The sequence below is a fragment of the Trachurus trachurus genome (genome assembly GCF_905171665.1).
Source record: "Trachurus trachurus genome assembly, chromosome: 4".
Taxonomy (NCBI): Eukaryota; Metazoa; Chordata; class Actinopteri; order Carangiformes; family Carangidae; genus Trachurus; species Trachurus trachurus.
In genome coordinates this window covers 28,436,079-28,463,259 of record NC_139898.1, presented here as the reverse complement: position 1 = coordinate 28,463,259, position 27,181 = coordinate 28,436,079, and the positions used below count along the sequence as shown (strand labels likewise).

At 41.6% G+C, this 27,181-nt stretch overlaps 1 protein-coding gene across 1 annotated transcript; it reads left to right on the top strand.

Moving 5' to 3' along the window:
• Positions 1-34: 34 nt before the first annotated feature.
• On the top strand, positions 35-25,622 carry LOC310985335 (methylcrotonoyl-CoA carboxylase subunit alpha, mitochondrial-like; the record flags this gene model as incomplete). Its single annotated transcript, XM_083970910.1, has 17 exons — positions 35-286; positions 1,227-1,273; positions 2,058-2,197; positions 2,353-2,448; positions 3,192-3,313; positions 3,448-3,595; positions 12,425-12,546; positions 13,417-13,528; positions 14,969-15,050; positions 15,762-15,889; positions 15,997-16,180; positions 17,598-17,707; positions 18,740-18,956; positions 20,206-20,292; positions 22,255-22,304; positions 25,373-25,510; positions 25,608-25,622. Exons 1-17 carry the CDS (start codon positions 231-233, stop codon positions 25,620-25,622), a joined length of 1,854 nt encoding a protein of 617 aa, XP_083827036.1. The 5' UTR covers positions 35-230.
• Positions 25,623-27,181: the final 1,559 nt, after the last annotated feature.

The window sequence follows — 27,181 nt, the reverse complement described above, 5'->3', positions numbered from 1 at the left end:
GAGTCCTTGGAAGGGTCAAAATTAGTAATACAGACGTTAAAATGCGTGTTTTTCGGCGTTTAATCGTACGTGTGTGATATTTGAAAGCAGCAAATATTGTTCTCCAATTGACGTTGGTTAGTTATCCGTAGTTAAAGTAAAACCAAACCATTTAATAAGTTCTTAAATAAATTCTCCACTTCGCCTTTTCCTCGTCAGTGACTGAGCTCAGTTAGCAGCAGCTGGTAGCGATGGCTGCAGTCATCCTGAGTTTCCCCACTCTGCAGGGTCTGAGGATATTTACACAGTGAGTATACCAAATAGCAACATGTCTGCTCGGTTATTTTCATAACAAACTCTCACTTCATATATTAAAAAGAAATCTTCCACCACTGAGATATTTACCTTGTTTTTAAAAGTTTTCCCAGCCGGACCGGTGTTGTCCCACGGCTGAGCTAACAGCATAAGATGCACTATCATAGCTATAATATTGTAAATTATCCACCGGTGGCCATGATTACTAACTATGGATAAAACACGGTATGTTTGAACTCTATGTCGATGTGTTTGTGAATGATTTTTTTATTTTACACACCAGAGAAGAGAGGGTTCAGACCAGGACAAGGTTAAATAAAGGTAGCAGCGTGGCTAATGTTGCTGCAACAACATGCACACAGTCTGTAGCAGCAGACACTTACAGTAGCAGCAGACACTTACAGTATCAGTCAGCTCAGTTATCTATTCTAGATCTACAGTGACTGTTTCTACCAAAACTACTTCTTAAAACCCACTTTTACAGACTTGCTTTTATGTGATGTCATCCTCTTCTTTTTATCATCTATTTTTATCCCACAGTTTTACTCAGATGCTCTTTGCACCTTCTTTTATTTTAATTCTTTTATCCCATCTTTTCTTATTGCATCTCATCTTATCTCTCTTTTTTAAATCATGTATATCCCCCTTGTTATTTATTTTATCTAATTAACTGCATCCTGCATTTTAATTTGACTCCTCCTGGTCTCATTTTGTTGCTGTATTGCTTGGGCGGTTCATCCAATTTGTGACATGTCTCTTATATATTTTATAAACTTGCATTTTTAAAGGTGCTCTATAAATAAAGTTGTTATTATTATTTATTCATCATTTCATTTCAATTCAATTCTGTTTATTTACTGTTTGTTCTGCACGTCACAGTTGTGTGCTGCTGAGATTGTTGACTCTTCTCTCTCTCCTCTGCTTCTGTCCAGAAAACTGTCATGGACCAAAAGAGGCGTGAGGCTCGTGTCAGGAGGAGGTGAGTTGGGGACATTCCTCCTATCATCATCATCAGCAGCAGCAGCAGCAGCAGCAGCAGCAGCAGCAATCATATCACCAGAGCAGAGACCCAGAAGATTAAAGGGATAGTTCACATGCAAAACCACTGATGCGCGGTCCCGTCAGGGGCAGTTTTTCATCAAGCATTTTACCTCTAAAACAACTCTGTCTCGTAACGTTCTGTTATTATCTCGTAGCGTGGTGAATGTGCAGGTCACAACTCGTCCACCAGAGCGTTTTGCAGTTGTTGGATTGTGTATTTGATGAGTTTGATGAGGGAAACCAAGAAATCCCATGAGCCTCTGTAGCGTAGCTCTGAGCAGCTCACGGCTCTGCTCCGCCGTTCTAAAAATATCTTGCACTGACAATTAAAGGTAACGAACCTACTCCTAAAACTATAGGGATTATGGCAATGGGCCAATTTGCCAAAATGTTGAACTATCCCTTTAAGAATATTACTGAAGAGACTTAGATAGTTTAGTGCAAACGTAATTCTCTTGAAGCTGTGTTATAGATTTATGTGTAGACTTGACACCTCAAAGAACAACATTAGTACAGATGCCTCTTTTTTATCCTTTTTAGAAATTTCTATTTTTGATTGTTATTATATGAACTTTTAGCTTTCATCATCTTTTATTATACGTATTGTGTTGTCTGTTTCTGTATTGTCGTGTGTCTTGTGTATGGAGCTGAGTCTGTAGTAAAGTTTAACATTGAAAGAGCATTATTTCTGACAGCTGTTAACACTGTGTCTTCTTGTCCAGGCGTGGGACGGATAGAGAAAGTGTTGATCGCCAATCGAGGAGAGATCGCGTGCCGCGTGATGCGCACGGCCAAGAAGATGGGCGTCCGCTCCGTGGCGGTGTACAGCGACGCAGACAGACACTCGATGCACGTGGCCATGGTGAGAAGAGTCGTCACTGTTTGTTTCCATCGTCACTCTGCAGCAGTTGTTACGCTTATTTTAATTATCGACACATAATTATTATTATTCTTCACTGTTTGTTCCTGGAGCTTGCATTAGGACCCAGTCTGTTTTTGTTTTGTGTCGTTTTGCAGGCAGATGAAGCGTACCACATCGGGCCTCCGCCATCCCAGCAGAGTTACCTCTCTATGGAGAAAGTGTTGGAAGTGGCCAAGAAATCTGGATCACATGTGAGTTATCCTGCTAAAAGGAGATTAATGTGTACATACTTAATAATGTTCATTAGGGAATGGGATGTCACGGTTATAGTTTTTCTTGGTACGATTATTGTCAGAGAAATAATTATGATTATTATATTAAATCATTTTACAACACAATGAATGTGTAAAATCAAATATAGTTGAAATATAGTTGCATTACTAATTATATAAGCAAAATATGTAAAGTATATTAATATAGGACCAATTATGAATCCGTCAGAGGAAATGTTTGAAGTATTAAATTTGAAGTTAAAAAAAAAAAAAAAAATTTCCTTACGCTCTTTTCCTACTTCAGTGTTACGTTGACTTATTGACATTAACAACATTAACCCAGTTACTTTGTATTTACCTTTACTTTTCCATTCAAAGCCGAGTAGGTATCCCGCAGGTGGTGATTCATATCAGATGTATTTCCTCTTATGGCCACTATTTTGCGAGCCGTCATCGACTTAATATGTTTGTTTGGAGGGAATAAGTTTCCTCTGCCAAACTTAACCACTCGCACACGTCTCTGTGACGTTTAATAGACAATTATTTAATCATAGAGGTTAAAAAACCTTTACGATTAAATAATTGTGGTGTTTAATACTGTGATTAATTGCGAAAACAAGTAATCGTGACATCCCTAAATGTTCAGATTTCTTCACTAACATAAATAATTCACATTTTAAAATCATTATTACACCTGGTTTCCTGTGTGTTTGTGTGTGAAGGCCGTCCACCCCGGCTACGGCTTTCTGTCTGAGAACACAGAGTTTGCAGAAGCGTGTAAACAGGAAGGCATCATCTTCATTGGGCCTCCGTCGTCCGCCATTCGCGACATGGGCATTAAGAGGTGACACACACACACACACATTAAAAAAATATTTATAACATCTGGTCAAGACTTTGTGCCAACAGCTGTATAGAAACTTCAATAAAAGAGTGTGCATGGTGACTAAACATTCATTGCTTTGTGTCCATCTTCAGCACATCCAAACACATCATGTCAGCTGCTGGCGTGCCAATCATTGGAGGTTACCATGGAGACGACCAATCAAATGAGAGGCTGCAATCGGAGGCTGCCCGCATCGGATACCCTGTGATGATTAAAGCGGTCCGCGGAGGAGGAGGAAAGGTGAGAGGACGTGGAAAAAGTCTAAATAACTTTGGCTGTGTCCGAAATCACCCCCTACTCACTATATAGTGCACTATATAGTGACCACGCCATTTTGTAGTGGTGTCCGAATGTTTAGTGATTATTAATGTTCACTACATAGTGCACTGAATCTATCCCACAATTCACCGCGAAATGTAGTGAGCATCCGATGGTCACTAACCGGAGCAAGATATCCCATCATGCATTGCGGTCACGGATCGACGCCGTTAACACACCGGCCCAGAACGACCGGTGTAGCTACCAAATAAATGCAGTAGTGCAGCAGCCTCAATAAATGTGTCCAGCTGCCAGAGTTGACCGGTCGCGGCTTCCACAGACTCCCAAAACAAACGTCGGAGCAAATTTCCTAACAAGCGTTATAAGCTGAACACAGACTGGATAGCGAGGCTAATTTCTGTTAGCCCGTCTATGGTGTTTTACATTAACTCTTTCACTGCCAAAGACGAGTTATCTCGTCTTAGCGAATCCAAGCCATAGGCTGTGTTCGAAACCACATACTCCATACTACATACTTCCATACTGCATACTTCCATACTCCATACTACATACTAATCGATCATACAGTATGCAGAGCGTTCACACTGCTGCGTACTATGATAACCCACAATGCATTTCGCTCCTGCCCGAGCCGAAATCAGCCGCCCTGAAGCTGATTTCACTTAAGCTCTAAACTGTGTAAATATATAACTTCAGCAACATTTGAAACATTTTCAGGCGAGAAAGTACTACTTCGTATCCCCATGGTGTTGAAAAAATGACAAAATAACACCTATTTACAATTTTAGTCGGACGAAGTCGGACTTCTCTGGCGTTAGTAAAACCAGCCGTAGTGAGCACTGTACTTCCGGTTTCTGTGTCAAAATAAAGCACCCGTTGCAATTGACCATAAAGAAAGCCGTTACAATGACGTCAGTGCTCTTACTTTATAAACAGGAAGTGAACCTGTCCCCACTGTGGCTAGCTTGCTCACATTTGTATTGCTGCCCCTCCATTTTTCCTCTCGTCCGCTCGGCTCCTCCTTCTCCGTTCTTTTTTTTTTTTTTTTTTTTTCGCAGCAAGGAAGAGGCGGTCCTTGACGTCACGTTGCGTTGCATCTTGGGTAGTTTGAGTATGAGTAGTGACCTCATGATGTATACTCAACATTTCGGCCGAATCTAGTATGCATCCGGGAACTTCTCGCCTACTGCAAATCGCATACTGCGCAGTGTGAACATACTGCATACTCAAATCGTTAGTATGAGTAGTACGAGTAGTAGGAGAAGTATGCGGTTTCGAACACAGCCATAGACTGTAAAAAGAATGGACGTAGCGTCCGTGACGTCACCCATTGGTTTTGGGGAGTCGTTTTTGTGACTCAAATATGGCGGCCTGGACAGCGCCATGTTGGATTGGCCGGCCGAGAACCGCCGAGAACCCGCCCACTGGCCTCGAAGCAGCTGTCCACGGAGCTGCTCGGGCCTGTCACTCAACATTTCCGCGCCCTAATTGGCCAGAGTTTTAACCTAATAACAGTAAAACGGTAGAGTTTAAAAAAAATTCACCCCCCTCAGAGTGTGTGCGGGGGTAGAAACTATCGATTGAGAAAAAAAAACGTTCTGACACCAGGCTTTTAACATGTTTACTGAGGATGTAAAATCGGCGATTTTAACATGGGGGTCTATGGGGAATGCTCCCTTCTGACACCAGCCCCCAGAGGAAGCCGGGGGGATTGCAGTTTTTTGAACGCGGAAGTGAGCTTCACTTCTCAGATCCACAACTGCCCCCTTGATCCAAGCGTAGTCTGCCAAAGACGAGATAACTCGTCTTAGCGTTTTTTTAATGGCAACGCCATGTTGAATGTCTTGCCCTACTCCTCTGTGAAGATCAGACTTGTATCATCAAAATAAAGTGCAGAAAAACACATTTGGATTGAGAGATATAAAAAATATAGCGTGTTTCTCCCCCCTCACGGAGCGGAGCGGGTGTCTGACTGCAGCGGCGCCGCTCCGTGACACTGTGGCCGCCGGTGAGAGCTTCGGGGGCGGCGGCGGGGCTCATGGCGGCTCGGCAGCTCGGCGAAGCTCCGTGCAGCTCCGTGATACAAAGCACAAACGTTAGTAACAACAACCCCGTTGATCGCTCGTCGTTAGTCGTCAAGGGCGTTTGGAAAGTCGCCAGATTTTGCGAGAAATCACTCGGATAGCAGCTTGAAAATCCCGCGATCTAGTGTGGATGAGGAACGGACGGCGCCGGTGTTGTGGCCCTACTGGTTTCAAGTTAACTGGTTACAGCTGCAGATGTTTTGCGCTCCCTGAGCAGATTCGTCACAAATTCACAAACATACACAACATATTACCAGCGAGTTTCAAGCCACAATTCACATCTACCGCGGCGAATATGCTGCTGTGAGTGAGCACTAACAGTTACGTACCAGCCACATGGGAAAAAAAATAAAGTGGAGAAAAAATAATCTTCACATATTTGCGTGGGTCGGGACTCGATCTCGCTTCAGCAAAACCAATTACACCACTAATCACCTGTCTAGCTCTGTGAGCCACTCAAGCTCACAGGTGACAGCCGCTTCACTGCATATCAGTCAATTACGTCACTACAGGTAACGTTTTGACTCGAGCTGATCTGAGACAACTGGTTACCATTGAAAATACACAGACAATGCCTCGGTGTTTATTGTTCTCTTTCCTCCAGTCTAATCAACATATTCAGCGCTACACTTCTCTCCGCACAACGCACCACAACAAAGCCTGTCGTGTTGAGAAAGTGATGAACTAGCTCGGAAATACTGTCAAAATACGCTCAACAATATGTAAACAAAAGCGAAACACTTGAGCCACTGCATGTGTACATGGGTGAAAAACGTACGACTTGCATTTAATCACATTACTGTATTGCGAATGTTTTGTGTACTTACATTTCTTTACACTTCTCTACAGATCTTATAAAACGCACAACGTATTTATTGGCGTGCATTAAAAGAAATGTTCACTTGAAGTCGCCGTGGTTCGCGGAAGAGGTGATGTTAACCTCTGCTGTTTCTGCCTTGTGGCTATGATGCGTTCAAGGGAACAGGGCAGCGTCGGACGGATTCACAGAAAAAACTGACAAACTAAACAGTTTTGGGTCGATGGCGATCTAAATGGCAAGAAAATTATCAATCTCTATTTGAACATTAGTCCAGAATGATTTTCTGTCATAGATATGTCAGTTTTTTTTGTGAATGTCAAACTAGTTTTAATGAAAAGTATACCTTTACAAAGGGCAATGATAAAATATGTCGACACACGAAATCTAAATTTCAAACAATCGACTCACGTCCGACGCTGCCCTGTTCCCTTGAACGCATCAGGCAGAAACAGGTAGACTCAGAGCTAACTTCACCTCCTCCTCGACCACGGCGACTTGAAGTGAACATTTATTTTAATGCACGCCAATAAATACGTTGGGCGTTTTATAAGATCTGTAGAGAAGTGTAAAGAAATGTAAGTACACAAAACATTCGCAATACAGTAATGTGATTAAATGCAAGTAGTACTTTTCAACCATGTACACATGCAGTGGCTCAAGTGTTTCGCTTTTGTTTACATATTGTTGAGCGTATTTTGACAGTATTTCCGAGCTAGTTCATCACTTTCTCAACACGACAGGCTTTGTTGTGGTGCGTAGCGTTGTGCGGAGAGAAGTGTAGCGCTGAATGTGTTGATTAGACTGGAGGAAAAAGAACAATACACCGAGGCATTGTCCGTGTATTTCAAAGGCAAACCGATGGTAACCAGTTGTTTCAGGTCAGCTCGAGTCAAAACGTTACCTGTAGTGACGTAATTGACTGATATCCAGTGAAGCGGCTGGCACCTGTGAGCTTGAGTGGCTCACAGAGCTAGACAGGTGATTAGTGGTGTAATTGGTTTTGCTGAAGCGAGATCGAGTCCCGACCCACGCAAATGTGTGAAGATTATTTTTTCTCCACTTTATTTTTTTTCCCATGTGGCTGGTACGTAACTGTTAGTGCTCACTCACAGCAGCATATTCGCCGCGGTAGATGTGAATTGTGGCTTGAAACTCGCTGGTAATATGTTGTGTATGTTTGTGAATTTGTGACGAATCTGCTCAGGGAGCGCAAAACATCTGCAGCTGTAACCAGTTAACTTGAAACCAGTAGGGCCACAACACCGGCGAACGAGACGAGGAGGAGAGCTAAAGATGGTGGGAGTGTCTGTTGTGAGCAGACTGTCTGTGGCTGAGTTCAGGGGGCACGTGACGTCAGTCAGAGCTGTAGGCTGTGTGTAGATGTGTGTGTGAGACAGAGAGAGTGAGAGAGACCGCTGCCTGCTGACCAGAGGAAGCTGGATCTGATCTAATGCGCCGTGTTTTCGGCTACAAAAACCTGTCTACAGGGATGCAAACAGCGCGCCGAAAAGCGAAACTCGCTTTTTTCATGACCAATTAGGTGACTTGTGTGAATCGTTCAGATCCGAAGAGTTTTTGTTTTTGGGAGGGGGGGGGGGGGGGGGGGGGGGGTCTCAGCGTCTCAGCTGGGGTCAGTAAAATGTTTTTCTAACAGGCTGACAGTGACAATCACGTGAAACTGAGGCGAACTCATTCATGGTTGTCTCTGGTTATACCAGTGCTTCTCAAAGTGTGGGGCGCGCCCCACTGGTGGGGAACGGAGACATGACAGGTGGGGCGCGACAAACGGGAGGAAATTTTCAATTTCATGCCTATCTTACTGTAAATGCTATTGACAACAAAGATAATTCACTCTAAACAAAACAGCCACACACAAACAAAGTAATAATGAATAGCTAAAATTATTAAAAAGCATTAGGAGACCGGGAGAAAAAATGTAACCTGGAACTAAAGTGCAAAAACAATGATTGACATCGGGATGTTAATTGCAGCGGGCTAACATTTGCAGTGGGACAACAAGGCAGCAGCAGCAGCAGCAGCAGCAGAGAATTTCTAATAGAGACTGGCTCTGGTAGCAGGCTGCTGGGTTCACACCGGACGCCGAAGCACCGCGAATAGCGCGGAGCAGAGACCGCTTCCCTTCAGTGCTCAAGTACCGGTTGTGTAGTTCAGAGCCGCGAGCGAACGCGTCAATCTTGGCAGGAAGTCACACATGAAACAACGAGAGAATCCGGTCAATTGTCAAAATAAAGCACTTTTCAAAATAAAACACAGCGTTTGACAAATGCGATCATTGTGTGCGTTTTATAGCTCTTATGTCAGACTCGAGAGAGATGAAAACACGCACGCACGCACGCACACACACACACATCTCAGCTCAACACTGAGCATGACTTGAGGCAGTTTCAAGCCTGCAACCCCGAGGATGTGCAGTGCAACACAGGCACATTGCAGCCACTAATGCAGGGAAAGTTCACTTGTTCATGTTTTTGTTTTTTGCACAGATTGCAAATGAAACAGTGTTTCATTATTTGACTACTGTAGCCTACTTTTACTTTTCGTTTTTGATCTGCACTTTTATTTTCTCTTTTTGAACTTTGTGTTATTTCATGTTTTTGATTTTGACATGAAATATGACTGATATACTTGGTGCTAGTAAGTTCAATAAATTTTAAGTCATTTTTGTTGGGGCGACGGGGGGAAGTGGGGCTTGAAAATCCCCACTTGTTAAAAGTGGGGAATGACGAAAAAAGTTTGAGAACCACTGGGTTATACTGATAACTGCCGACCTCCAATGTTGACGCGCGACGTATCCGCGTGGTATCCGCGTGCATTCGGTCGTTTTTCCCCGTGCATGTCCGTTGCTGTGTCAGGCAGGTGTTTCCCACGGAGCTCTGCCCCGTTTCAGAGGTGAAGGAGAGAAGTCGCCTCCGCGATGTAGAATGTGTTCAATTAAAGTGAAACTAACACATTATATAGGCCTATATGTCCATTACACACTTTTAGGCCTTAAAATGTCTTAAATTTGTTGAATTATTGTGTTCAAGACTTAAATAAGACAGCTCTTAAATTTTCGTATGCCCACCATGGGCGAGCATTTCGCTCGCATTTGCCCCTAAAAAAAAAAAAAACATGTGTTAACCAGGAAAATCACAAAAAAGAAAGAGCACAACCTGCGATTGGTCAAAAACTACAAATCCCACAATTCTCTGGCCTCAACAATAACAGTAGTTAGTGTAAGTAAGGGAGAGTGGAGCTGTCGGTGAAAAGAGGAAACAACGCCACGTCTGGTCCTGTTCTATGTTGTCCGTTCACACCGTCACCGTTTATTCGTTACGTCCGCGGTGTAAAAGGCCGTGACGCAAAGACGCGATTAGGCGCGAGACGCGGTAGACGCGACTTTTTTTTTTTGCGACGCAATACACCCGATTCTTTTATGGCGACGGGACCCTCGCGTCTTCGTCTATTTCATCGTGTCTCAAACACGAGGAACGCTTTTTTTTCGCGCGAGCTTTTACGCGCAACCAAACGCGAGATACGCGAGATACGCGAATTAGCGCTCGTTTTCACTCGTTTCAAAAAAAAATTTCACTACAACAATTTTTTTTTTTTTTTCTTTTTCAAAGGAGGTTAAATCGAAAGCAACTGGACTTAGTTATTTACTTATTATAACTAAGTCCAGTTGCTTTCGATTTAACCTCCTTTGAAAAAAAAAAGTATAGGAAGACGTTTCACCTCTCATCCAAGAGGCTTCATCAGTTCATGTAGCATCTGACCAGGCTGGGACTGGTCCAACTATCTGGTGTGGAGACTCAGTATAAGTCCAGTTGCTTTCGATTTAACCTCCTTTGAAATACTATGACCTGGACAAATGAGAATATGCACAGGCCTACAACAACATTTCTGCTCTCACCAACCATGGTTGAGGCGATAACGTGACGCACAGTATACTGTTATGAGACACATTATGCATCCCAACTGTCTTTTTTTTTAGAGGATTTTTTTTTTTTTACCAAGAATGCGCCCAAAAAAAATCATGATCCAGGGGCCAAAATTCGAAACAAATATATATATTTTTTTAATCATAATTCTCATTATTCTCCTGATGTCGGTTTAATGTAAACAGATTGCGCTGATATGCGTCATGTGACAGCGGGGCAGAGCTGCAGCTGCTGTGCTGTGATGGACCTGATCAGACTGGTGGTGGTCCACACAGTCAATCAGTCCCAGAGCCTTCCTATTCACCTCCAATGTAGACGCGACGTGCGCGCTCGTTACCCAAAGCGGCGCGTATCCGCGTGCATTCGGTGCGACGGCGCCGCCGTTTCCCCCCCCGTGCATGTCCGTTGCTGTGTCAGGCAGGTGTCTCCCACGGAGCTCTGCCCCGTTTCAGAGGTGAAGGAGAGACGTCGCCTCCGCGATGTAGAATGTGTTCAATTAAAGTGAAACTAACACATTATATAGGCCTATATGTCCATTACACACTGAATGGGATGTTAAATCCCATGTCTTTATTTCTTCAGTTCATTTTAATAGTAATAATTGTGCTTAACATTCAGTGAAGACCTAAAAATCAGTATCTCCAAAATGGAAATATTGCAATGGTTTTTATTTTTTTAAAGCATTTTTAATATAGAAATGTTGGCCTTCTGAAAACTGTCCATCTATATGCACTCAATACTTGGTTGGGGTTGAACTACTGGAAATAGACTTTTCTGTGATATTGTTAATGGTGAGCCCCCCCCCCCCCCCCCCCCCCCCACGACAATTCCTCTCTTTTTTGGTCCTGACCCGTTTGCATCCCTGTGTCTAACTGATCCGCGCACACGCGCACACACACACACAGACAGACACACACGCACGCACACACACACACACACACACACACACACACACACACGTCACGTACGCACATACACTAAAAAAAGGAAAGAAAAAGTTGTAACTCAAAGAAAAGAAAGAAAAGAGGCTGCAGTAGTGTGTGTCAGTAGCTAAATGTTTTGTTTTTTGTCATCAAAAGTCATTTGTCAGTGTTGATTTAGTTGTTGTTTACAAGAGAACAACTGTACAGATGTTGAGGCATCACTAAAGCAAAATATAAAGGAGCCAATTGTACTGGTCCACCTGAAAATGACAGCCGACACAAAAACCTCTTTTTCTCAAGATTTTGGTGCCAGAATGGCATTTTGGGCTAAAGTAACTTATATTCAACCACCAATTTCACAAGACTGGAACAAGATAGAAACAAACAGGTTTTTTTGCTGGAAAGTAGAGACCCTCATCTTTCCTTTGATCGGTTGAATGTGTATGTAGTAACAGTACATAATATATGGTGGGTCTACGGAAATCAGTCAAAAAGCTGGAAAATGCCTGGCAAGCTGGAGGAAGCTGCTGTGAGAATGGCTGGCAGTCAAAGAGTTAACGTTAGCATTAAGCTAGTGGACGTTATGCTTAGTTGTGACACTGGCTGTGTGTGTGTTTTGAATGTTGTTTCAAATTATGTGGGTTTGATTGAACATCTTTGATGCTTAAATATATATATATATATTACAGCTTAATATATTGCTTTACTCCTCTACACCGGCCGTTGCCATGGTTGTATCCATGGTACCTGCACCAGCTGTTACAATCGCGGTCGGAACGTTTTAATTACGCGACGTAATACGTCATTAACTGTGCGGCGGAGTAGTGTCCGAAAGTGTTTTTTTATTTGACCAGTGAGTCCACTATATAGTCCACTATATTGAATTCACTATATAGTGAGTAGGGAGGAGGGAATGAGTGAGTGATTTCGGACACAACCTTTAACTTAATAACTCGAGGAAACAAATTATGACCTTGTTTGTTGGCATTTGTGTGTGTGTGTGTGTGTGTTTGTGTGTTTAGGGGATGCGTATCGCACGCTCAGACTCAGACTTCTTGGAGCAGTTGGAGTCAGCGAGACGAGAGGCAAGAAAATCCTTCAACGACGACGTCATGCTGGTTGAGAAGTTTGTAGAGGATCCCAGGTAACAGTCACACACTCACTCACTGGTTTATATGTTGTCGCTGTTATTTTTTCCTTTTACAATGCATTTTATAAAATAACACGTGAACATGGGGTGTTTTCTGTCATAATAATACAATAAAGTAAATACGGTAAGTAAATAAGTACATCTTGATATAGAAAGAAAAAAAACTTAATCAAAAGAAGTGCGTTTCAGAGAAATATACCTTTTGCATTGTTTCCAGATGTCTTTGAATTTAGATTGCTGAAGCCTCATTGAAAAAGTGATTATATTAATTACAAATACATTGTACATTATATCATACCATTCATCTATAGGTCTGGCTTAAAGGGATAGTTCAACATTTTGGCAAATTGGCCCATTGCCATAATCCCTATAGTCATAGCAGTAGGTTCATTACCTTTAATTGTCGGTGCAAGCTATTTTTAGAACGGCGGAGCAGAGCGGCGAGCTGCTCAGAGCTACGCTACGGAGGCTAATGGGATTTCTTGGTTTCCCTCATCAAACTCATCAAATACACAATCCAACAACTCCAAAACGCTCTGGTGGACAAGTTGTGACCTGCACATTCACCACGCTATGAGATAATAACAGAACGTTACCAGACAGAGTTGTTTTAGAGGTAAATTCATGCAAAACCGCTGATGCGCGTTCCTGTCGGGGGCAGTTTTTCAGAAAGCAGTCTCTGTGTTTACCTCAAAAACAACTCCGGTAACAAACCTACTGCCAAAACTATAGGGAATATGGCAATGGGCCAATTTGCCAAAATGTTGAACTATCCCTTTAAGCCATTTCTTTGTAATTGCTTTTCTTTATTCGTTATTTTTCACCCAGTGTGTCTTTCTCTCTCTTGTTGTGCGTCTGCTGCAGACACGTGGAGGTGCAGGTGTTTGGGGACATGCACGGTAACGCCGTCTACCTGTTTGAGAGAGACTGCAGCGTCCAGCGGAGACACCAGAAGATCATCGAGGAGGCGCCGGGGGTGAGAGCACCACGACGACCGCCACAGAGACGCATCGCTGAATTAAAACTGGCTTAGGAGGAATTTATTTTAAAAGTTGTCAATGATGTCAAAGCTTTAAAGCAGATATCAGTGGAATGTTTTTGTTAATATAAGTCCTAAATAGTCCTATTTTCCGTCAGCAATCACTTACATGAAGTGTTTCAGCCTAAACACGAGTCTCTCCGTCACTCTGCTCTGCTGTAACCCGAGGAGAAAATTTTCCTTGTGGGATACAAGTGTTATCCAATGAGGAGAGAGAACGGCATGAAGGGCTGTGTGTGCAGCCAAGGGATGCACGTGAATGTGGTGACGTAGCACGAGGACCAATTGATGCCTGACAAGGGCGGGGGCTGCTAACTCATGGTGCGTTCAAAGAAACTCGTACTTTGTGTTTTTCCTTCCTGTGAAGTCATACCAGTTCGATCTGGTACGAGTTCACGGGTCGGAAGTTACGAGTGGCCGTTATAGGGAACTTTCACAGACAACAGGATGGTAAAAACACGAGCTACGGGTTACCTGGAACGCTACCAAGTCGTAGTTGTGACTTGAAGCTGTAACTTACGGTTTCAAAAGCCTGCCTTGAACGCAGCATTAGCCGAAACGGCCGTGAAGCTGATATCTGCTTTAAGTCCACAGTCCACAACTTTTATTGATCCCAGAGGAAATCTAAGTATTCAGTAGCGCAGACATATTTGCTTACATATAAGCAATATAGTATATGCATAACACATAAAAGTAAGAAAAAATATACACTATATACATCCTTATGAAACTATGTGTATACATATGTTATGAAAAATATATTAAAATAGAATAAATAGAGAGGAAACTTAAATATGCATCATGTATAAAACTGTGCAAAGGAGGAAAGAATTGTGCCAATGTAGCTGTGCAAAGAATTGTTTGTTATTATTTTTTCCCATGTGTTGCACAGTCTTACAACATAATAACATAACCTGCACAGTCTGACAACTGCACGTGTATAAAACCAATATTATAAACTTTATTGCTGTATTTATTATAATTTGTGCTCTAAATTCCTTTGGCTGATGTAATACCCTTAATTGAATAAAGGAATAGCCTTATCTTTTATTATCTTATCTTAAAGTAGTCTAGTTTCTCTTGCAAACAAAAACACTCAGAGTTTAAGTTTGGGATAATTTAGCTTTGGCAGTTACAGTGTAGGACAAATATTCCTGAACTGTACTAATCTGTAGGTGATTGGACTTGATGCACATTAAATTAAAGCTCTTAGTTCAGCTGTCGGTGAAAACTTAGGTGACTACAAATGGAAAGGTTCAGCTCTGTTGGTGGAATTTAATACTGCACTTGTGTTAATTGAAGAAGATCTAGTATCTATTAGAGCTGTGATCACTTGTTAATAGTGTTAACACTGTGTTTTCACTCTGTGTTTTCCAGCCTGGCATCAGTGCTGAGGTTCGCAGGAAACTGGGAGAAGCGGCGGTGAAAGCAGCCAAAGCTGTCAACTACGTCGGAGCAGGTACGACTCGCATCCGATCCGACTCGCTGTCCTCAGCATCAGCCTCATGTTATAGTTTTAAAATTTTCATTAGTTTTATTTTTATTCAGTTTTTCAGTTTGCTTTTTTTTAAATTTCAGTTTAGTTTTAGTTAATTCAACAATAAGCTGTTTTAGTTTAGTTTTTATTTTTGAGGAATTGACTAGTTTTTATTCAGTCTTAGTTTTAATTTTTCAAGTTTTAGGAGAAAGCCTCTTTGAGACCTCTGAAGATGAACTTCCAGATTTGATGGATTTTTCCCTTTTTAGTTGCATAAGTCAATAAATGTTCCCATCAGTGCTCATAAAATCAGAAAATAATTGTTTCAAAGATGCATCGAGATTCTTGATGCAACGATTCTGAATCGATTTTTAAATTCAAATAATTCATTCATTAATTTTTATTTCAGTTTACTAAATTATTTTAATCACAGCTGGTTTTAGTTTTAGTTAACTATAATAACCCTGGTCCTCAGATCTAAAACACACAGTATATGAACACCTCCTCTCCTTCCACTCCTGCTTTCCTTCCACACCTCCTCTCCTCTCCTCTCCTTCCACACCTCCTCTCCTTCCACACCTCCTCTCCTCTCCTTCCACACCTCCTTTCCTTCCACACCTCCTCTCCTCTCCTTCCACACCTCCATGTCCTTCCACACCTGATTATGAACACACTGTTTGTGTCTCTGTGTAGGTACGGTTGAGTTTATAATGGACGCCCAACACAACTTCTACTTCATGGAGATGAACACCCGGCTGCAGGTGGAGCATCCCGTGTCAGAGATGATCACTGGGACCGACCTGGTGGAGTGGCAGCTCCGGGTGAGACGGGAGAGAGCGGGCGGAGGAGGAAAAGAAGGAAACTCATACGAGATTAAACAGTTTTTTTTCTCCAGGAACTTAATTCTGCTCTGTGAAACGTCCTGCAGGTGGCAGCAGGGGAGCGGCTGCCTCTCCTCCAGGATGACATCATCCTCGGGGGCCACTCGTTCGAGGCTCGGATCTACGCCGAGGACCCGAACAACGACTTCCTCCCGGGGGCGGGGCCTCTGCTGCACCTCTCCACCCCCCCACCGGACCAACACACTCGCATAGAGACGGGAGTCAGAGAAGGTGAGGAGTCCAGATCACACACAAAATAAACACTGTCTGTTTTTGTATTTGGGTCAGAGTGACAAATACTTTTTTTTTTTTGTAAATGAAAATAAACTAATTATAATTGTTTTAAAAGCATGGATCAGATTCATGTTGGTTTTATCTAATTTAAAGCAGAAGTAAGCGGAATGTTTGTGTTAATATAAGTCTTAAATAGTTATATCTTCTGACAGCAGTTTTCTCTGACAGAGTGTTTGGTCCGAAACACGGGTCTGTCAGTCACTCTGCTCTGCTGTAAGCCGAGGAGAAAACTTTCCTTGTATCCTACAACCTTTATCCAATGAGGAGAGAGAACGGCATAAAGGGGCGGTCCTCTCTGTGTGTGCAGCCAAGGGATGCGCGTGAATGTGGTGACGTAGGGACGAGGGCGGGGACTGCTAACTCCATCTGCTGACAGAAAGTTAGCCAAAACCACCGGATCACTTACTTCTGCTTTAAAACTACATTTGAACCATTTTTTTTAACAAAAGTCAGACTGAATGCTCTGAAAATGTCAAATGGTGTAACCACAAAAGAATGAGAAATAATAAATGTTTGATCCACCTACGCTGGATTTAAGTGTACTTATAAAAACTATACTTTCTTCTGGAAAAAAATCAATTGAAAGAGATTTTTTTTTGCTGTTTCTATATTTGAATTTTAATACATTTTAGCAACACTGAGCAGGACAAAACCCTAAAACCCTTTTACCCTTTAACCCCCCTTTTTTTCTAAATAATGTGACAGTTTATGTGAAATTTGTCAAGAAACACAGTGCTGCATTTCAAAAGGGAATTACATTTATTCCACATTTTATGAGTCCAGAATTATTGTCCTGTATAAAGTCAGATTTGTATGAAAAAATACTAGTTACACCACTTGACACTGGATTGCATCACGTCATTGACCCATTCACGTGCTATCTATTTATGACCCCCATCCACTATACAGGTGCATCCCAATAAATTAGAATAACATGGAAAAGTCAGTTTCCAGTAGTTCTAGCCAAACAGCCCTAAGCAAGTATTGAGTGCTTATAGATGGACATACTTTTCAGAAGGCCAACATTTCCATATTAAAAATGCTTAAAAAATATATTATATATAATATATATAAATATATTCAAATTTTTTTTGTTTGAATTTTGTGTCTTCATTAAATGTGAAGCCATAATCATTACAATTAAAATAAATTAAATAAATGAAATGTAATGAATCTATATATTGTATTAGTTTCACTTTTTGGATTGAATTACTGACATAAATAAACTTTTACATGATTTTCTAATTTATTGAGACGCATCTGTAAAAACCACAAACGGTCAGTTAGTTACCACAATGCAAAAACACTGGTGAATTGTCCCTTTTAATAATAATGTGTGTTTATGTGTTTTCAGGGGACGAGGTGTCGGCTCATTACGACCCAATGATCGCCAAACTGGTGGTGTGGGGAGAGGACCGATCAGCTGCCTTGAAGAAACTGCGCTACTGCTTAAGACAGTATAATGTAAGACGCACACACACACACACACACACACACACACACACACACACACACACACACACACACACACACACACACACACACACACACACACACACACACACACACACACACGTACACTCTCATTCATTGTGACGCACCTGTGTTGCATAATGCTGAGCACAGGTGGCAAAAGTCAAACACAATTAAAGCACAGGTTTCACCGGTTGAACACAACAACTCAAAATGGATCACACTTGTGTCCAATGATGTGAGGGAACATATATAAGCCAGTTCAGGATGAAGTCCTGTACGGAGAAATTATGCTGTGGCTGAGTTACGCACTTCTCATTTGTATATTTTTGTACTTAATTTTTACGTAGGCTTACTGCATACAAGTGCTAAATGCACAAGATTTCTGTTTGTTTTTATACTGTACAAGTGCTACGTGTAAAATGCACAGGATTTCTGTTTTTTGTACAAGTGCTAAATGCACAGGTTTTTTGTTGTTGCAAGAGGAGAAGATGAGAGACGACAGGGTGAAGGAAGAGAGGATGAGGGAGGGAGGAAGGGATGAACTGGGAAGAAAAAAGAAGGAAGAAAAAGGGGATGGAATGGATGTGGAGAGGGAAGGAGGAGGGTGAAAGAAAGGGAAGGAGAGAAGTGCTACAGTTAATGCACAGGTTTTTTGTTTTGCAACATGCATTTTGCCTACAGTGAACGATAAACATTTATTTCTACAGCTTCATGTCCTGAGCTTTGTGTTTTCTATTTGTCTATGTAGTGTTTAGTGGCTGCTCAGTAGTGTATTTAATTTTGATTGACTCGGGGCTTTGACAACATACGTAGTTCAGTTTTGGGCACAGATTGAACTGTTTTGAGGTGAAAGTTTGGTTTTGCAAGAAGAGTCTGAGGTTTTGTGAATGTAGCTTGAAAATTGGGGTTTGTTTTCACAGTTTAGAGAAAAGGAGAGCAGCTTTTTCGAGAAATGTGTCTTAGCAATCGAGAAAAACTGTAAAGTGAACTGAGTTTGTCTCTCTCTCTCTCTGTCCTCAGATCGTGGGACTCAACACCAACATCGACTTCCTGCTGAGTCTGTCCGGCCACCCGGAGTTCGAGGCTGGAAACGTGACGACCAGCTTCATCCCGCAGCACTACGCCGACCTCTTCCCGGCCGCCGCCGCCCCGTCCGGCGCCACGGTCTGCCAGGCGGCGCTGGGGCTGGTGCTGCAGGAGAAGAAGCACACGCAGGAGTTCACACGGGCCTCCACCGGTGAGGAGAGGAAAGACTTAGAGATACTTTATTGATCCCTAGGGAAGTTTACAGCTTCTTTACCTGGAGAATAATCAATACTGAGTGTATATACAGCTCTGGAAATAATGAAGAGACCACTCCAAAATGTTCTTAAAGGGATAGTTCAACATTTTGGCAATTGGCCCATTGCCATCGCTATAGTTTTAGGAGTAGGTTCGTTACCTTTAATTGTAGGTGCAAGCTATTTTTAGAACGGCAGAGCTGCGAGGTGCTCAGAGCTAAACTATGGAGGCTAAAGGAATTTCTTGGTTTCCCTCATCAAACTCATCAAATACACAATCCAACAACTCCACAACGCTGTCGTGGACAAGTTGTGACCTGCACATTCACCACGCTATGAGATAATAACAGAACGTTACGAGACAGAGTTACGAGGTAAATGCAGAGACTGCTTGCTGAAAAACTGTCCCTGAAGGCAACGCGCATCAGCGGTTTTGCATGAATTTGCCTCTAAAACAACTCTGTCTGGTAACGTTCTGTTATTATCTCATAGCGTGGTGAATGTGCAGGTCACAACTTGTCCACCAGAGCGTTGTGGAGTTGTTGGATTGTGTATTTGATGAGTTTGATGAGGGAAACCAAGAAATCCCATGAGCCTCCGTAGCGTAGCTCTGAGCAGCTCGCGGCTCTGCTCCGCCGTTCTAAAAATAGCCTGCACCGACAATTAAAGGTAACGAACCTACTGCTATGACTATAGGGATTATGGCAATGGGCCAATTTGCCAAAATGTTGAACTATCCCTTTAATAAATCAGCCTTATCTCTACATGTATGGCAGCCATCGATTCCAGTGTCTATTGAACTACAACACTCTACTTAGCTGATCACCTGAACCAAATCATATTTAATGAGGAAGATAGATTATAAATAAAAAAAAAACTGCGATTAAAAATTTGAATTATTCCACCAATTTTGATTTCTAAACTCTTCCTAAGTTTAAAGTAGTTAGTGTTGTTTTAAAACGAATATGAACTTGTTTTCTTTGCATTATACAAGGTCTGAAAACACCAGAACCTTTTTGTTATTTTGCCTTGTTGCCATTTTCTGCAAATAAATGCTCTAAATGACAATATTTTTATTTCCAATTTGGGAGAAATTTTGTCAGTAGGTTATAGAATGAAACAAAAGTGTTCGTTTTACTCAAACACAAACCTATGAATGATCATTTTGAAGTTGTCTCTTATATTGTGTGTGTGTGTGTGTTTCAGACCCGTTCTCCCCATTTGGCTCGAGCAGCGGATGGAGGAGCAACATCGAGTTCAACAGAAACCTGACGCTTCAGCTCGGAGACAAAAGTAAGAACCAGTCGCACTGTTGTGTTTTGTCTCTGCTGCCCCCTGCTGCTCAGGAAGAGAAGGAGGACGGAGAGACAAAAAAAAAAAAACAAGGTTTCACAGCTCAAAGGGAGTTAAAAAAAAAAGAAAAAAACATCTCACAGGTGCATCGTTGCGTCGTAGTAGGGCTCTAAACAAATGCATTTTTTTCATAAAATGATAGAAACAAAGTGAAAAATGCCCAGGGTGGGTTTTCAAATCCTAATGTGACAACTAAACAAAAAAGCCAAGGCACTCTTCTACAAAATAAAATAAAAAAAGCCTGTATTAGTAGGCTGTTTCATGATGAAATTACCATTGCATCCTTCTCCTTAAAAGGCTTTCATGATAGAGAATCACTGTAGCATGAACCTTTTATAGGGATATTCTTGTCAAATATCCCTAACTTTTTGTGAGTAGTGTATACAGTATATGCTGCACCATTTCAGACACATGTGTTTTAGGTAGTATCGAGTAAATTGTTTATAATGTAATACTGCTGTGTTGTTTTATAGGCTGGCAATTAACATCTTGCTCAGGGACCGCAGTTGAGAATTAGCCACTTGGCTAACACTGGCACATTTATAATGGTGTCGATTTAATGTGCACCGTCCCTGTAAAAAAAGTATTAAAAGGTGATAAATCAATTTTGGGAAAATTAAGTCCCTTAAAAAGTATTGAAAAGTCTTTTCATGACTTTTTAAAGTCTTAAATTTTGAAGGTATTTTTTTTTAATTCGCTGTCCAAGAGTTTGAGTCCTAAAAAACATTGTAAAAGTATGTGAATTTATTTTATTTTTTTAGAAAAGAAGATTATCGTTTTTGTTTTTGAGTGGAGCAATGTTTTTTGTTTTTGATAAACTTTGCTTTTGATTTATTATCCTAGCCTATTTTGAATTCTGTTGTATCATAGTGGTCTATAGTCTTTATCACAAACTAAAACTGTTAAGTTTAAAGTGTCACTGATGTAAATGGTAACAGCTTGAAGTGGCGGTGAGGTATTGAAAAATATTGAGAAGGTCTTAAAAAGGTATTAGAATTAACTTCAAGATTCCTGTATATACCCTGTTAATGTCGTCTTCAAAGACTTTCAGTTGGACAAACAAACATTGAAAACACTCAAACCAGTAAATATTGGACATTTTTACACAATAAAATAATTTAAATAGTTAACTAATCAGTAAAATGTGGCTGATTGATCTTGCATGCACTAGACAAATCATTGACTCGTGATCATTTTGGCGCTAATTGAAGTGACAGGAGTGAAAAATGTGTGTCTGAGAGAGGATGATGACGAAGCCCCTCCGCTCCTCCGCTCCTCCGTGGTCGTCACTCAGACAGGTGAACAACATTAATCATCTGGAAAGTCTGTTCTGCCTCAGCGAGTGTTTGGTTTTACGTGAACAGACGACACATGTTGCAGCTCAGCAGCTTTGTCATCGTCTCTCTCAGCGTGTCTGACTTCCTGTCGAAAAAAAACTTCCCTAAAACCTGAAAACGATGCAAAATAAAAAATATAAACACATCAGTCACACACCTAGAGAGCTGCACTAACCGGCTTATAAACAGTACATATCTGTAACACACACAGATGTACATGGATTTCTGAGTGTTTTGAGTGTATGTGAGGGCTAGGACGACGACGTTTAATTAGTGTTGCATTAGTTAGTTTAGTTTTAATAAGCAGATGAAGCGGCGTCGGGGGTTCGGCTCGTAACTGTGGATCTGTTTCGTTTAATGAGAGTTTGAATAATTAAGTTTGAGGCTGGTCGGGTCTGCGACAGTTTGTTAATGAACTCGTATTCATTATTCAACGTTTCTATTAAAAAAACGCAGCTGAGAGGCCAAAAATAAGTCGAGTGGCTGCTGCTGCTGCTGCTGCTGATCTGTGTTTCTTTACTTTACTTCCCTTGTTTGCAAACCGTTTCTCATCTTGTGTCTGTAGAAGTCGACGTGGTCGTCAAGTACAACAAAGATGGCAGCTACGGTATCCAGGTGAGCTGGTTTTTCTTTTTGTACTGTGTCATTATTTACTTTATTATGTCAAGTTTGTTCAAGAAAATGAGCTCAACGTCACTTTATTTTGTAATTCCTTGGTAGCAATTAAAAGGCAAAGTAAACAGGGCAGACTGGGGACAGTTGCAACAGTTTTTTTTTTTTACTTGAGACTATTTGGACTATCAAACTTAAACATATTAAACTTACACGTGTCTGCTAATGAGCCATTTAAAGATGGTTACATGTGACACATCAATCACAATATTCATTTGGACGGAAGAATCCAGACGTTGCAACTGACCCCAAACCTGGAGACAGTTGCAACACAGATCAGGGACAGTTGCAACAGTTCTGTAATTTCCCAGATTGGGATCAATAAAGTATATCTATCTAACATATTAAACACATAAAATTTCACTCATTAACTTTTGTTTTTTGTCTCAATAATCATATTATTGCTAAAATATGCATTGTTTTACAATAATACAAGTTTGGTCGGAGTTTGGTTTGCAGCGTAGAACATAGGTCTTGAATCAATGTGCAGATGTTACTGGTGGTATTAAAACTCAATAGCTCAGTGTGAGACAAATGGAACAATTTTGCAATACAAAATATTTTAATTAAACAGGTATTCTACTATTAGATGAGTTATTCACTATATGACATGAAATAAATTGAACTTTTTTTGTCCCATAGAACAACAATAGTTGCTCAGTTATTTTTGGGAATCATCTCTCACGGTCTAATTGGCTGTTCTGTTGAATAATATTAATAAATTGTGCCTATTTTGAGCTAATAATGTTTAATTTTATACATTTATGTTTGCTTATGCACTTGCATATTTAAAATAAATTCTTGAAATTCAGAAACAAAACTGTCGCGGTCTGGTTTGATATGGTTGCAACCGTCCCAGCCATGACAGAATATGATATCATGTGCCAGCTGGACATGGCAACTCATTTATCAAACTTGCGTAGAATCTGGAGCAGATTCTGGTGTTTGCAGTTTACTAAACATAGCCTAAGTGTTTGAGAAATAACAATTATTGCCGTGAACGCGACTTTATAACCGTCAGCACTGATGACACGGTTCGGCTGATGGAGGGATGTGAAACACTGGCCAAATCCCTGCTGACAGGTGACAAAAAAAACAAAAAAAAAACCTCTGTCGCTGTGGAGATGAGCTGCACCTGGACCGGTAGCTATCACACCGGAGCGGCTCGTCTCCCTCCTCAGTCGGGGCTCTGGTGTCCGGCAGAGAAAGAGGCTGAGCAGCCGTTCATCATCACTCTGTTGCAGGATCACATAAGTTTCTGTCTGTGATCTAACAACACTGTAACAGATCTGTCATTCACTGTTTCTGTTTACACAGCTGATTCAGGAGCATCTGTCACATCGTGGTTTTTAATTCACCTCATTGCTCAAAATCGTGTCGAGTTAAGTTTTCGACACGGACTTGATATCATTTTTTTATTTCACCAATAAAAACCACAACAACATTAAGTCCGCATCGCTGCATTAAAGGGATAGTTCACCCAAAATTGAAATTTCACTCATTATCTACTCACCCTCATGTCGACTAAGGGCTGGGAGAAGTTTCAGAGTCCTCCGTGGCTTCTCTGAGTTACAGGGGGTCTCGGCGTAGCAGTGCATGTCCATATGACGGTTGCAAATGGATACCAACTGTCTTCGTAACAAAAAGACACACCAAAGAACATCCAAATACCTCTATGCTGCTCGTATGTAATGTCCGTCTTGTATTGAATCCCCGAAATGCAAAATCGTCCCGAAAAAAATTAATTAAATAAGTCTATATTTCAAGCTTGTTTTGTAGTGGAAGCTTCGCGAAGCTCCTCTTCCCGGTTCGTCAAATTTGGACGAACTGGGAAGAGGAGCTTCTGCTACAAACAAGCTTGAAATATAGACTTATTTAATTTTTTTCGGGACAATTTCGCATTTCGGGGCTTCAATACAAGACACACATTACATACGAGCAGCATGGAGGTATTTGGATGTTTTTTGGTGTGTCTTTTTGTTACGAAGACAGTTGGTATCCATTTGCAACCGTCATATGGACATGCACTGCTACGCCGAGACCCCCTGTAACTCAGGGAAGCCACAGAGGACTCTGAAACTTCTCCCAGCCCTTAGTCGACATGACAGTGAGTAGATAATGAGTGAAATTTCAATTTTGGGTGAACTATCCCTTTAATGCTATGGTTTAATAATCATTCTGACACAGCAGCACTCGTTCCTGCATGTTCTACGCTGGTTCAAATGTGCGTACACCTGGTCAGAGCTGCGTACCCTACGCTCACGTTCATATTGATAAATGTCGATTCTTGCGGTAGATTTGGCTACGCATGTTTGATAAATGAGAGCCAATGACACTGAGCCATGACAAAAATACAGCTCATGAAAAAAGCTACTTTCATACCTCTAAGACAAGTTTGTCTCAGTACGAGCAGCAGCAGAACCGTCCCCCGTCTCCCCTGCGAGATGATGATGATGATGATGATGATAACTGCATCAAAGTATTGATTTCACATTGATTGCATCAATCAATATCAATCAATCAATCAATATCCTTTATTTAACCAGGTAAAAACTCATTGAGATTTAAAACCTCTTTTCCAAGAGTGACCTGGCCAAGACGGCAGCACACAACAGCTCAGTTGCACATCACACAAGACTCAAATAAAATACAATCACACATTTCAGAAAAACATGATTAAACAACGCAATCGCACAGTCCGATTGAGCTCAATTCTCTGTCTTTTATAATTGACCTGAATTCACCCAGAGTTACAAGATGTGTCAGTTTCAAGTCCTTCTGCACATCATTCCAGGTCGACGGGGCTGAAAATGTAAAAGCCTTTTTGCCCAGTTCCGTTCTGACTCTCGGGACCTGCATCTGTATAATGTCCTGAGAACGCTGAGGCCATATCGGCTGAGGTTTCTACTCATGTGTACACACAAATATGTAGGCAAAAGTCCATCCAATCACTTTGAAACGTGTAAATGAAGAGTTAACGAGCAGGCGAACCTGTGCTTCCTCTCCGTCAGGTTGCAGAGGAGTTGTTCCACGTGACCGGAGAGGTGGAGGTGGAGGGCGGAGCTTCGTTCCTTCACTGTTCGGTCAACGGAGTGAAGTCTCGTCCCAAACTGGTGATCCTGGACAACGTGGTCCACCTGTTCTCCACGGTGGGTTTGATACATACATATATACAGTATATACACAGAGATAATGAAGCCGGTGAAGCAGAAATCATCTTCTCACGTCCGTGTTTAATGTTTATAGCAACAAGAAAAATAATTTGATTTGTTTAAAGTATGAACTTTGGGCTGCAACTGATGTGTTTGATCCATTAAAGCAGAAGTGAGTGATATATTTGTGTTAATATAAGTCTTAAATAGTTATATCTTCCGACAGCAATCACTTACATAGAGTGTTTGGACTGAAACACGGGTCTCTCAGTCCCTCTGCTCTGCTCTGAGCCGAAGAGAAAACATTTATCGTATCCTACAGTTTTTATCCAATGAGGAGAGAGAACGGCATGCAGGGCTGTGTGTGCAGCCAAGGAACGCCGTGAATGTGGTGACGTAGCGACGAGGACTGTTATGGTGCGTTCAAGGAAACTCGTATTTTTCCGACCGTGAAGTCGTACCAGTTCGATCTGGTACGAGTTCACCGGTCGGAAGTTACGAGTGGCCGTTATAGTGACTTTCACCGGTAAAACAGGTCGGAAAAACACGAGTGGGTTGCCTGGAACGCTACAAAGTCGTAAGTTGTGACTTGAAGCTGTAATTTACGATTTCAAAAGCCTGCCTGGAACGCAGCATTAGCGAAAACGACCGGATCACTCACTTCTGCTTTAAATACAGAAAAATGTGCATCTAAGTGTCTAAGTGAGTGGGAAATTAACTTTAAATTTCCTCTTTTTCCATCAATTCATTCATTTTGATTGATTCCATTCATGGTATACATTCTACACATGGTTGCACATATTTACATAATGAACACATTGTCACCATGAATGAAAAGGAGCAGGATGAAGAAAACTTATAGTACCTGCCCCTCTCTGTTGTTATAATTCAGGGATGCAAACAGCGCGCCGAAAAGCGAAACTCGCTTTATTCATGACCAATTAGGTGACTTGTGTGAATCGTTCAGATCTGAAGAGTTTTTGTTTTTGGGAGGGGGGGGGGTCTCAGCGTCTCAGCTGGGGGGGGGGGGGGTCTCAGCTGGGGTCAGTAAAATGTTTTTCTAACAGGCTGACAGTGACAATCACGTGAAACTGAGGCGAACTCATTCATGGTTGTCTCTGGTTATAGCACATTATATAGGCCTATATGTCCATTACACACTTTTAGGCCTTAAAATGTCTTAAATTTGTTGAATTATTGTGTTCAAGACTTAAATAAGACAGCTCTTAAATTTTCGTATGCCCACCATGGGCGAGCATTTCGCTCGCATTTGCCCCTAAAAAAAAACAACAACATGTGTGAACCAGGAAAATCACAAAAAAGAAAGAGCACAACCTGCGATTGGTCAAAAACTACAAATCCCACAATTATCTGGCCTCAACAATAACAGTAGTTAGTGTAAGTAAGGGAGAGTGGAGCTGTCGGTGAAAAGAGGAAACAACGCCACGTCTGGTCCTGTTCTATGTTGTTCGTTCACACCGTCACCGTTTATTCGTTACGTCCGCGGTGTAAAAGGCCGTGACGCAAAGACGCGATTAGGCGCGAGACGCGGTAGACGCGACTTTTTTTTTTTGCGACGCTACACCCGATTGTTTTATGGCGACGGGACCTTCGCGTCTTCGTCCTTTTCATCGTGTTTGGTGGGAAGACCCAAAGGGGCTTCCCACT